The 10,800-nt window shown below is 35.8% G+C and overlaps 2 protein-coding genes and 1 non-coding gene across 6 annotated transcripts; all 3 read right to left on the bottom strand.

Moving 5' to 3' along the window:
- Positions 1 to 900: 900 nt before the first annotated feature.
- Positions 901 to 4,465, bottom strand: LOC110661683 (uncharacterized). Of its 3 annotated transcripts, XM_058140075.1 has the most exons (5): positions 4,165 to 4,465; positions 3,921 to 4,079; positions 3,575 to 3,825; positions 1,703 to 3,085; positions 901 to 1,599 (listed from the first exon to the last, which is right to left on the bottom strand). In XM_058140075.1, the coding sequence occupies exons 2-5, from the start codon at positions 4,072 to 4,074 to the stop codon at positions 1,459 to 1,461; spliced, it is 1,929 nt and encodes a 642-aa protein (XP_057996058.1). In that variant the 5' UTR covers positions 4,075 to 4,079; positions 4,165 to 4,465; the 3' UTR covers positions 901 to 1,458. The 3 variants fall into 3 exon arrangements, with proteins under 3 accessions (XP_057996058.1, XP_057996053.1, XP_057996059.1); XM_058140070.1 differs by lacking the exon at positions 4,165 to 4,465 and having other exon boundaries at positions 3,921 to 4,086; XM_058140076.1 differs by lacking the exon at positions 4,165 to 4,465 and having other exon boundaries at positions 1,480 to 1,626; positions 3,921 to 4,086.
- Positions 4,466 to 4,674: 209 nt separating this feature from the next.
- TRNAK-CUU (transfer RNA lysine (anticodon CUU)) lies at positions 4,675 to 4,747 on the bottom strand. The gene has a single exon. It is a non-coding gene; the product is annotated as a tRNA-Lys (tRNA).
- A 152-nt stretch (positions 4,748 to 4,899) lies between these two features.
- LOC110661684 (uncharacterized calcium-binding protein At1g02270) lies at positions 4,900 to 9,267 on the bottom strand. 2 transcript variants are annotated; one of them, XM_021820386.2, is made up of 11 exons: positions 8,766 to 9,267; positions 8,491 to 8,685; positions 8,283 to 8,387; positions 8,047 to 8,152; positions 7,465 to 7,685; positions 7,266 to 7,342; positions 7,051 to 7,165; positions 6,822 to 6,947; positions 6,201 to 6,311; positions 5,789 to 5,896; positions 4,900 to 5,377 (listed from the first exon to the last, which is right to left on the bottom strand). In XM_021820386.2, the coding sequence occupies exons 1-11, from the start codon at positions 8,766 to 8,768 to the stop codon at positions 5,150 to 5,152; spliced, it is 1,395 nt and encodes a 464-aa protein (XP_021676078.2). In that variant the 5' UTR covers positions 8,769 to 9,267; the 3' UTR covers positions 4,900 to 5,149. The 2 variants fall into 2 exon arrangements, with proteins under 2 accessions (XP_021676078.2, XP_021676077.2); XM_021820385.2 differs by having other exon boundaries at positions 4,900 to 5,380; positions 8,766 to 9,232.
- Between the last annotated feature and the right edge of the window lie 1,533 nt (positions 9,268 to 10,800).

Genomic DNA, 10,800 nt, shown 5'->3' with positions numbered 1-10,800 from the left:
AAAATCGCTGTATCATCTAACCGGAACATTCTAGAATAATCGCGCGTTTTTTTAAAATTTATATAAAATTAATTAAAATATATATTTATAAATTAAAATATAAATATTTAATCCGATAATTTGTTACATGTGTTCTCTTATAAATTCAAACTTTTTATAAATTTCGTTTTCAGTTAAGCATTTTATGGCTTTCATTTTACGTTTCAAGTCTAAGAATTGTTGATTACAATGTTGCTGAATTTATATGGTTTTTTCCTGGAAAACACGATCACTCGACCCAGAGGTCCTAAACACAGGCAACCCACGGGGGAAATCTAAGAATTTTATATAGTTATTTGATTTCCAGTTTACAAATTAGGATTCTACTCTACAAATAATTTTTGTGCCAATTTTGCACTAGCTTACCATTGTTGATTACAATTCGATGCTGAGAACTAGCTATGACTGTGATTCTTTTTGCAGAAAGTTAGAGCAAGATGATGAAAGGAGAGAGATTAAAATACCTGATGCAATCCCAAAATAGATAGAATGGAATCATGAGGAAGTAACAAGCGTTCGCAATCTGAAATTCTTGCTAAGCATTGCGTATTGCAGCAGAAAATGCCAACAAGATGCTAAATACATTTTGTTTTCCTATTGCAACATCCGATTAACTGCAATTCAACTATTGATATAATAATTCCATTTTGCTTTCCTAATGCAATATCTAATCCAGCATTCAAAATTGCTACCATGAGAAGGCCACCACCTTTCAACAAGCTAGAAAGTTGCATCACAAACTGGAGATACAAACTGAAATTCCCATCATTCTTAACCATCTAAAACATAATCACAACAATCCTGGAACCCACATGCAAGCATTAGCAATCCATATCTAGCAAATATAAGAATGGGACATGATTTATCACATTAGAACTTCTTATTCAACATTTTCACAGCACGAGGATTCAGAGGTAGATAACCAGAAGATACAAGTTGCTAGATCCTGATACAATTAAACCTTCCCAAACAAGAAAAAGAACTATAACTTGGAATATTACATCGCTTTAATATCTTCAGAACAGAACAGTAGTATAATCATAACTCTCGGACAAAAGTCGCATCTCTCTCAATAAGAGTGACATTTACATAATAATATCTGCAGATTTTTTTAGTAAAAAGGCTATATTACGAAGGATATAAGCTTGAAGCTGAAGGAGCTAAACCAAGTCTAACGTGGCATATCTATCAATGGTAACGGGCAGATCAAACCATTGATAGTTTTGATACGAGGAACCAAACACAGCTAGAGCCATTTGGTTCCTTTACTCATTGTCTTAGTTTCTCTATGAGGCATTTAATGCAGAGAAGAGGAACATAATCTACCCTCCTTAGCCATCCACATACTATACTTACTGAGTCTCCAGTTATAGTACGTAACATTGTCTAGTTCCTATTAAGGAACTTAATGGGAACATTTCACGTGGAAGTAGACACAGAGGTACCAAAGCCACTGTGACTGTGGTTCTCTTTGTTGTGAATAGGCTGCTGCAGTACAGAGCAACCAGTGTCTTCTTGTTCATCACGTGCAAATATCTCTTTCAGCAATTGGGAGTCTTTCTGCAAAAAGAATCACAGTAAAGCAAGCTTAAGTTATGAGAGTGCTTCCCCTTCTTCACATGAACAAAATTAAGAACTTTTCACCAAGCATGCTATTTCTTACCTCGGAAAATGAATATTCTCCTACATCAATATCCACCAAGGGACTCAGATGTCCTTCAGAGATTAACACGTCTGTGTCTTTATGTTGACTTTGCACTTCTTGAAATGTAGTATCTTGAATATGAGAAGCCATCATGGTACTCCAATAATTTCCAGGAATTGAATTATCAGTATTCTCATATTGATTTTGATTCTCAAAATAAGAAGGTACTCCATTGAGGTAAGAAGGTACTCCATTGAGGTGACAACATTCACCTTCTTCAGAGACTGATATATTGGAATTCATGCTAGGATATTGACTCCAATAATTTCCAGGAATTGACTTATCAGTATTCTCATACTGATTTTGATTCTCGAAATAAGATGGTACTCTGTTGAGGTGAATCCGTTCACCTTCTTCAGAGACTGATATATCGGAATTCATGCTAGGATTTTGACTCCAATAATTTCCGGGAATTGAATTATCAGTATTCTTATATTGATTTTGATTTTCAAAATAAGAAGGTACTCTGTTGAGGTGACTCCATTCACCTTCTTCAGAGACTGATATATTGCAATTCATGCTAGGATTTTGACTTCCAAAATCCAAAAGGTTAGTTGGTTTACCTTTATCATAGGATGAGTTAGAAGTCATTTTGAACCAGTTTTGATTTTCAAAATGAAAATCCATGAGGCTACTTGTTTCATCTTTGTCATATGTTGAAACAGTAGTTATCTCATATGTACTTTGATTTTCAACACCAGAAGCCCATTGGCAACCTGGTGTACATTTCTCATTTGATGAAAAAACAGTCATCTCATTTGGATTTTGATATTCCAAATCAGAAGCTATTGGACAACTTGTTTCAACTTTGTTACAGGTTGAAACATTATTTACACCATAAGGAGTTTGAGTCATTGAGAGACATTCTTCACCTTTGTTGTAGGTTGCGATAGCAGACATACCACATGGGTTTTGAACAATAGAGAAACTTTCTTCACCTCTGTTGGAGGTTGAGAAAGCAGACATATCATATAGGTCTTCATATTCAAAAGTAGGACAACTTCGATAACATGACTCACCTATATCATAGGTTGAAGCCATCTTATTTGGACTCTGACTTTCATAATCTGAAGTCATATGATTGGGCGGTTCATCTTCACCACAGGCTGAATTAGCCATTATCTCTAAATTTTGCTTTTCAAAAGTAGAAGCTGAAGCCTTATTGCAATTTGATAAATCTATTCTTGCCTTCTTACTTGATTTACCTTTCTTGCAACCAAGCACCATATCCTCTGATTTTTTATTTCTTTTTCTCTTCTTGGAATTTGGTTCAATCTCCTCCGACTTCTTATTGGCTTTTTGCTTCTTGTTTATATGTAATTTACAAAGAACGAAATCTCCCTGGACAAGCACAAAACAATGAGCTCATTAGGTAAATTGCCATATCATACTTCATAAATCAGCAAAAGCAGATTGACAAAAGCTGCAAGAGATTTATGCCATCAAAATTTAGGAAATAACAGAGCAAAAAGATGTGGTGGCATCAAATTTGCAGAGAATTTATTACATCAACAAAATTTCAAGCAAAAAATAGAGCTAACAGGACTCCCGTGGACAAAATCACTGAAATATAAGATAAATTCTTCTACTCAAGTCAATTCATGGTTTCTAATACCTTTTCTGTGCAGGAAAAGCCCACTTGCTGCATAAAAATCTACATTAGCAATTTCTTACAAGTAATAGGACGATAAAAATTCAGACTTTTCACCACGTTCTAACAAGCAATAAGGTGAATTTCCAAATGAATATAATTGTAGATCGCATGCATCTACTAAGAGAAGACAAATCCTTAAAGTGAACTCATTTTGAAACATGATTTAGGCATTTTACCTTAAAAGGCACGTCGAGCTTTGCAGTGAAGGCATATTCGTGCATGACCCATTTAGTTGGCTTCGGATCATAGTAAACAAAAATCTTTCTTGTTCCAATTTCCTCATCACTATCTTCAGATGTAACTGAGTTAGTCTTGCCTGTGCCTCTCCAGATTCCAGACCTCGCTTTCCTATGCGTTTTGTGCCGTCCATTTTTTTCTACGTAATTCTCAGGAGGGCAAAAGAAATAGAACTCTTCATTGGAGGATTCTACAGAGCCACACATTTTCGTTAAGATTAATTGTGCGAGAAAAAAAAAACCCAAATAAGAAAATAGATTGGAGTTTAAAAACATGCATAAATACCAGGTAAAAGATCTGAAGGAACAAAATCGCATAGTTCAAACTCTCGGATGTCGAAGCAATGGGTAAGATGACCAAGCCTCTTGTTCTTCAAATAATGGTCAAGCAGTTCAAAATCGGTTGGGCGGAATCTCCACCCAGGTGGCGCAGACTGCATTGGACCTGCCATATTTTTAAAAGAAAACAAGTTAAAGAATTAGCGGAAGAAAGAACCAAGTAAGAGAAGGCTAAGAAAAATTTCACTCACCAGAAGAGGAATTTTACATGATTCCTCTTTACTGAAACAGAAAAGTAGGAAAGCAAAGATCTGTTAATTGGAAAGGAAGCGGAGAAGAAGAAGTGGAACAGAGGAGAAATGCTAGCTATGGTGAAGGGTGAAGTTTCCAGTGAAAGAACAATGCTTTTAGTAATAGAGTAGACATTGACTTGGATAGTGGACGCTAAGTCATCAGTGGAGCAGCACTACTTCTCTGAGAAGTAGTGAAGACTTTTGTGACTACTTGTTGGAAAAACAATGGATTACAGAATATTCTGTGGTCCCCAGTCCGCATACAACTTTACTAGATTTTTGGCATTTCGCAACTCTCAAGCAAGTTGCTTTCTTTCTGAAGAAAAAAAAAAAAAAAAAAGAAGTTCGCTTGCTGTTCATTTAAACAGTGGATATTCAATTTTGTCCCCCATCACGGACAGGGTTTTACGTTCACTTCTAGTGAAGTGATACACAGGATCCTGAGTACCCCTTAAAAAGAGGAAAATACGCCCACCGTGGGGCTCGAACCCACGACCACAAGGTTAAGAGCCTTGCGCTCTACCGACTGAGCTAGACGGGCACTTATTAATTGTAGCCAGCCAAAGCCTATTGTAAATCAATATCATTAATAACGATTCTTTTCCATTCGAAAGATCCTAAAGAATTGGTCTTGTATTGTATGCATGAGATTATGCTGGTCAATGTTTTGTATCCTTGCAGTCGCAAAATACCTTTTTCTTTAAGCATTTCACAATTCACATTACAATTGAAATTTTAGATACATAGTCCTCGGCCTGAAAAATTTGGCTGAGCCTAGAGCGCAACGAGTTACAAAACTTGGAAAATTTAATCCACCAAGACAGACAACCAACAAGGGATATCTATGAACTATGCACAGTTATTTGTTTGTCATTTACAAACTCTGGACTCTACCCTACACGTCATTTTGTGCTAGTTTGATCCACGGGTGTGCCATTGTTGATTATAAGATTTTCTGAGAGCTATGCATTATTCTTACTGGTGAAAACACAACAGTGAGTGGAGCATGATCAGAGAGAGAATAATTTTCAGGCCACATCCCTTTCTCTGCTTCACGGGGGAAAAGAAATGCATTTTTTACAGTGAAGCCGATAGCTTCTTCTTCTACGCCTGGCTCAGTGTCTGTACTTGCAGCAGAATCTTCCACTTGACATGCTGAGTTCCATATCCTCTGCTGCAATAGTTTAATCACACTGTTATCAAACAACATATACATGCAGAATAGTAGTACAAGAGAATGTAAGACGGACACAATGTGGAAGAGAGGACCCGGCTATATTCTAAATTCTATTCAAAAGGCGCATTATTTGAACATTTATACACAGTGATATTCCAAGCTAACATTGGCAATATGTCTGACTATTTGTTACTTCAAGTTCTAGTGCAGGTCATCATGACAAAGGACAGGTATAAAATAAACACGTAGATACACAGAGTTGAAGGACAATCCTGTTAAGCTTTCTCAACATTTGCTAGTATACCAGAAGCTTGTACCAAAATATCATAAAATGAAATAAGGGAGTGCAAATTAACAACAAAAACTCTTAAGACAGTTACCATGAATAAGGGAAGTACTACACACCTTAAATTCTTCATAATCAACGATGCCATTTCCATCATTGTCTACTAGTATCCATAGATCTTTTATCTGCTGGAAACTCAATCCACAAGGGAGACCAATCAAATTTACCTGTATCAGATTACAACATGGTAAGTCTTTCTGCTAAATTTATGGCACCATTTAGTGCTGCAGTTGGCTATGCATTCTGGCAGCCTGCTTTTAAAGTAAACAGATCCAGCTTTTCCCACACAATGGTGCAAAGAAAAATGGAAAAGAGAGAGGAGGAGAGGGGGGGGGGGGGGGGGGGGGGGGGTTGTGGGGGGGTTGTGTGGGGGTGTATTTTGGAGTGTGGCATGTGTGTAAGAGCAGTTTGTAAAAGCAGCACCATTGGGGGCTTATATTTTATATCATAAAGCAGTTAATATTAAAGTACCTGGCGGAGTCCTTCACAGAAAGCTGAATATGTTATATAATCACCAGGTTCATCAGCCTTAAAAAATGCAAATGCATCATTTTCATTCAGCGAAGCTTTCAGAAGTTGACACTGAAACCAAGCAAAATTACAGCGTTAGAAGTAGAAAGCTTAACATGGTTAAGCGTACTTTCAAAAGAAACATAATCACATACATTTCTCGGCAAGTCCCCAGAAATGGATTTAAACTGCCTCAGTTGGAATGAGTTTTTTCAACTTATATGAATAAACGAGTTTTTTTTAACTTATAATCTACAGTCTGAGGCAGGTTCATTTAACAATTCCCACCAAGAGGGGCAGCTGAGAAGTTTGCCATGCATCCTTCTGTAAAGCCTATTAAGGTGTTAACTACTTCCTCCTAGAGTTCAAAACTAAATCAATTTTCTTAGAAATGGTCTGTGAACTGAAAAGGTTTCTCCTCCTTAGAATATTAATTACAAATCTATAACTTCTCTGGCTTGGAATGCAAAAATGGCGAAGCCAGAAGGTAGAACTTATAAACTACAAAACCGAAAAATAAAAAACAGTATAGAACCGCATGAGTAGAATACTAAGAATGATTGAAGAGATTATTCGACTCACCTTTATTATTCCAAACACTGCTTCAGCCCAACTTGTCTTCAGCAGCTTCCCCGATTTGATGGGATTACGAAGCCATATGAAATCAACACCACAAATGTTACCTCTATGATTTCTGTGGCTAACCCACTGTTGCATGCAGGAAGGTACATAAAAACACATTTCCTTTTAGTAATATGCATAAGAAGATTGTTGCCATCTAGACATTCAAATTGGAATAAGAGAAACTGACCTTGTGAGCATCTGCATCACTGTCGGTATATTGATGAGCAATATCATATGATGAAACAAATCCCTGGGACCTAAGGAATTTGTACACGTGCCCACGCTTGCTTCCATTCCAATCCCTGAACGCAGAAAACAAAGAAGTTCAAAAATGGGGACGTTCATTTCCAAATGTTACGCAAAAAAATCATCTACTTCAAGCAAGCAAGACAAGAAGCATACCCACAGAGAATGATAGGCATATGGCTTAGTTTGTTTTCTTTCTGATATGTTTCCACATACTGTAGTATTTTGCAAACCTGTGAAAGACCAATATGAACCTTGAGGTAAATATTGATGGAAACATACCCAAGGGAATTCAAGGTAGGAAATTAAGTACAGAAATTATAAGAAGATGATGAATGGCTAGATTTTTATATACCTGATGCAATCTCACAATAGATAGACTAGAATCATGAGGAAACAAAAGATGAGTATTCACAACAAGAAATTCTTGTTGAGTATCGCCATTTTGGTTTTGCACAAGGGGCACAGCTGACTGAACATGCAGTAGCTGAGCAACACGGTCTCCAAAGTCATTGAAGAGCAACTCTTGATAATTTAGAACCCTGAAGTAGTCCTTATGCACAGCAGTTAGCAGGCCTATATAGAGGAAACAAAATTTGTAAGCATAAGAGCAAGAGGAAATTGAAAAGCTTAACTTGATATAGCAATAGAAATAGGGAATAGAAACTTATATAGCTGTATTTTCAATTTAGGTAAAATGATTAAATGAAGAGCAAAAGGAAAATGTTAATTCAAGTTGCAACCAAAATATGTTTCCATAAATCTCATGGGCTACTGAATAGTAAAGTCTGCTAGCGGCTAACACAAATCCACCAAATTAGATAAAAATATTTTAGAGCTTTAACTCTTTAAATTCGACGAAAATGGGCCAAAAACAGGTTGCCAGATCAGGGGCTAAAAATTGAAAATGGAAGCCAAGGAATGAAAGAACATATACCGTCTCCTCGGTTGTTGGTCCGGGCAAGCTGGAAGGTTATATAGCCTGCAACACCAAGCCTCTCCTGATACACATGCACGAGTTCTTCACTGCCGACCCAGAATTCCTACAAACAAAATCCAAATTTCCAGAAGAAGAAATCAGTCACCATCATTTCAAAGCCACGACCCATCAAACTTCCTCTTTGAAGGTCAGATCTATTGCGTTTGAGAAATATATAGGGAAAATTTAACCACCTGGAGACATATAATGGAAGACCTTTCGAAGAGTAACCAATTCAAAATCCTCTGATTCCTGGTGAACCAGAATGCCCTGAAATCGCTTTCACGGATGTTTTGGTTCTATTTCACAGCCACATTAAAAAAAAAAAAAAATCAGCAAAATTGAATATCATGATAAATAAAGGAACTCGAATTAAATTAATGAATATGTGAGTGTTTCCACCTGGTGATCGAGCCGCTTGTAGATTGGAGCCAGGATATTGAAAGTGGTACAAGAAATGCAGGGCTCCTCCGTCATTGTTGGAGAGAAGAAGCCACTACTGGTTCTTGAAATCGTTCCATTTAAAATAGTAGTTTCATTTCCACCAGAATTCAGCTGCCCCACGTTCGAATTAGCATTAGAATCTACGACCGCCACCTGTTTTTAAGATACCAATCCATTAAATTAAATTTCCTTTTGAATTGCGAAATAATACCCAGAAAGAAGAAGAAATCTACCATTTTAGAATCGAGACCACTTTGTTCTTCTTCCTCTTGTTACGTTAAAAAGGAGAAGGCGAAGGCGAAGGCGGCAAAAGCAGAATGGATAGAAACGAAGGAAGAAAAGGGAGAGAGCAGAGAGGAGAATTCACGAAAACAAGCGATTTTCACTGCAACTTGTGGACAGAGATTCCTTAATGTGTCACTCTCGCGGGACGCATAAAATTTATAGACTTTCTCTTTCCTTTGTGTAATGTGCAGTGAAAAGGTTAAATAAAATCCATGGATTTCATGAGATCTTGTCCAATAGTAGCTCTTGCAGAACAAGGGGGGCCCATGGTTTGGTCTGTAAATCAATTTATTGGTTTCTGTCTGCCCAATCCAGCTATTACTTTCCTCCCATCTATTGGCTATAAACGTTCAATCCTAACCGTCTTTTCTTGTTAACCTGGTTTCAGCTTTTGGCCGCAGTCTTCATGCCCACCGCCAATCACCATTAACCTCACGAATTAGTCGGTTCTTTATCTCATCATTCATCAGTGAATTTTGACTAAATATTCGTTCCTAATTTAGGATAAGATTGTCCTTCATTTACTTGCAATGAAGATAAGTTGAATGATTCTACCCCAAAAATAAAGATAAGTTGAATGAATAGATAAAGATTACGATTATATTTATAATTTAGCCTTTAAAATATGATAAAAAAATTATAATATATTTATTTTATTTTATAAGAGAAAATGATAGCTGTTATTTAACGTAGAGCTAAGTTCACAATCTGAGTTATTAATAATGATCACTACACAGGCAAGTGGTGGACCGTAGTTCAACTGATTTCTCATATCATGTTTTGTGTGTGTTTAACGTGAGTGGACAGGTGTCGGGGAAGCAAAAGTTTAGATAGAGAAGAAAAAATTGCAAGTTGTCCTTCCGTTGGTGACGCGGATTGCAAGTTTGCAGGCGCGTTTTCCTGCCGGTGAGTGTCCCCGCTGTATTGCTGACGTGAAAGAGAGGAGAGAATTATTTTGCTTGGCCTGCCATGCCTCTCTCCCGTTTTACTTTCGCATAATCGTATTCAATGAGTAAAATGTGAGACAAAATTGGCGGATAAGATCACTCGTGTTAATCTATTAGTTTTGCTTTATCTGAAGAAAATCAATCGCAGGAAGAAAATCTGATTTTCTCACTTTAATTCAAACTTAGTTGTTAAATTAATGTTTTTAAATAAATTATAATTAAATAAATTATTTATAAATTTTATTATTATTAATTATTAGTTTATAATAATATAATATTATTTTAAACAAAAAAATTTAATTCTCCCTTTTGACTTATTTAATAAAAAATATATAAAAAAATTAAGTACGATTAATTTAAATAATTAATCCATCAAATCACTTGTTTCATTTTTTTCATTTCCTCTCTCCTCCGGCTATCGGCTTAGCTCTTTCTCATCTGCCACACCATGACGTGTCCCACCACCCCTGACACTAGAAATGGCACTGTAATTAATGGGCCAACAGGTGCATCTCTTTGTCAAAGGTAATAGTGCTCTGAAATTGCTCTGCCCTACCATGGGTCGATGCCCATCACAACTTTAAGTCCAGTGTCCTCTACAGATATTTGACCTCTGAAATCTAGGATTTCTTTTTCTTAATCCTTTGATCCTCCTCCTCTTTTTCTTTATTCTTTTTTTCCTTTTTGAAAATGCTTTTTCTTGGATCAGCTTCGGCAAAACGTGACTAATTAAGACGCTGTCCCTTCGTTTTGATACTTAACTGTGAAGAAAAATAAAGATAAATTAAAGTTTGCTTATTTCATAAAAAATATATTTTTTTTATATTTTTTTAAGTATTTTGAGATATTTAAAAAATAATTAATAAAAAATATTTTTTAATTAAAAAAATTAAGTTATTTAAAAAAAATAACTTTCATATTTTAAAGAAAAATTTTTTATTTTTAATTTTAAAAATTTTATTAAAATGTAAATATATTTATAAATATATGAAATAAATAAATATTATTAATTTAATATTATAATTAAATAAAAAAA

This window comes from Hevea brasiliensis, chromosome 2, assembly GCF_030052815.1.
Source record: "Hevea brasiliensis isolate MT/VB/25A 57/8 chromosome 2, ASM3005281v1, whole genome shotgun sequence".
Taxonomy (NCBI): domain Eukaryota; kingdom Viridiplantae; phylum Streptophyta; class Magnoliopsida; order Malpighiales; family Euphorbiaceae; genus Hevea; species Hevea brasiliensis.
Note: the sequence above shows the minus strand (reverse complement) of the source record. Positions and strands in the feature narration are given on the sequence as shown.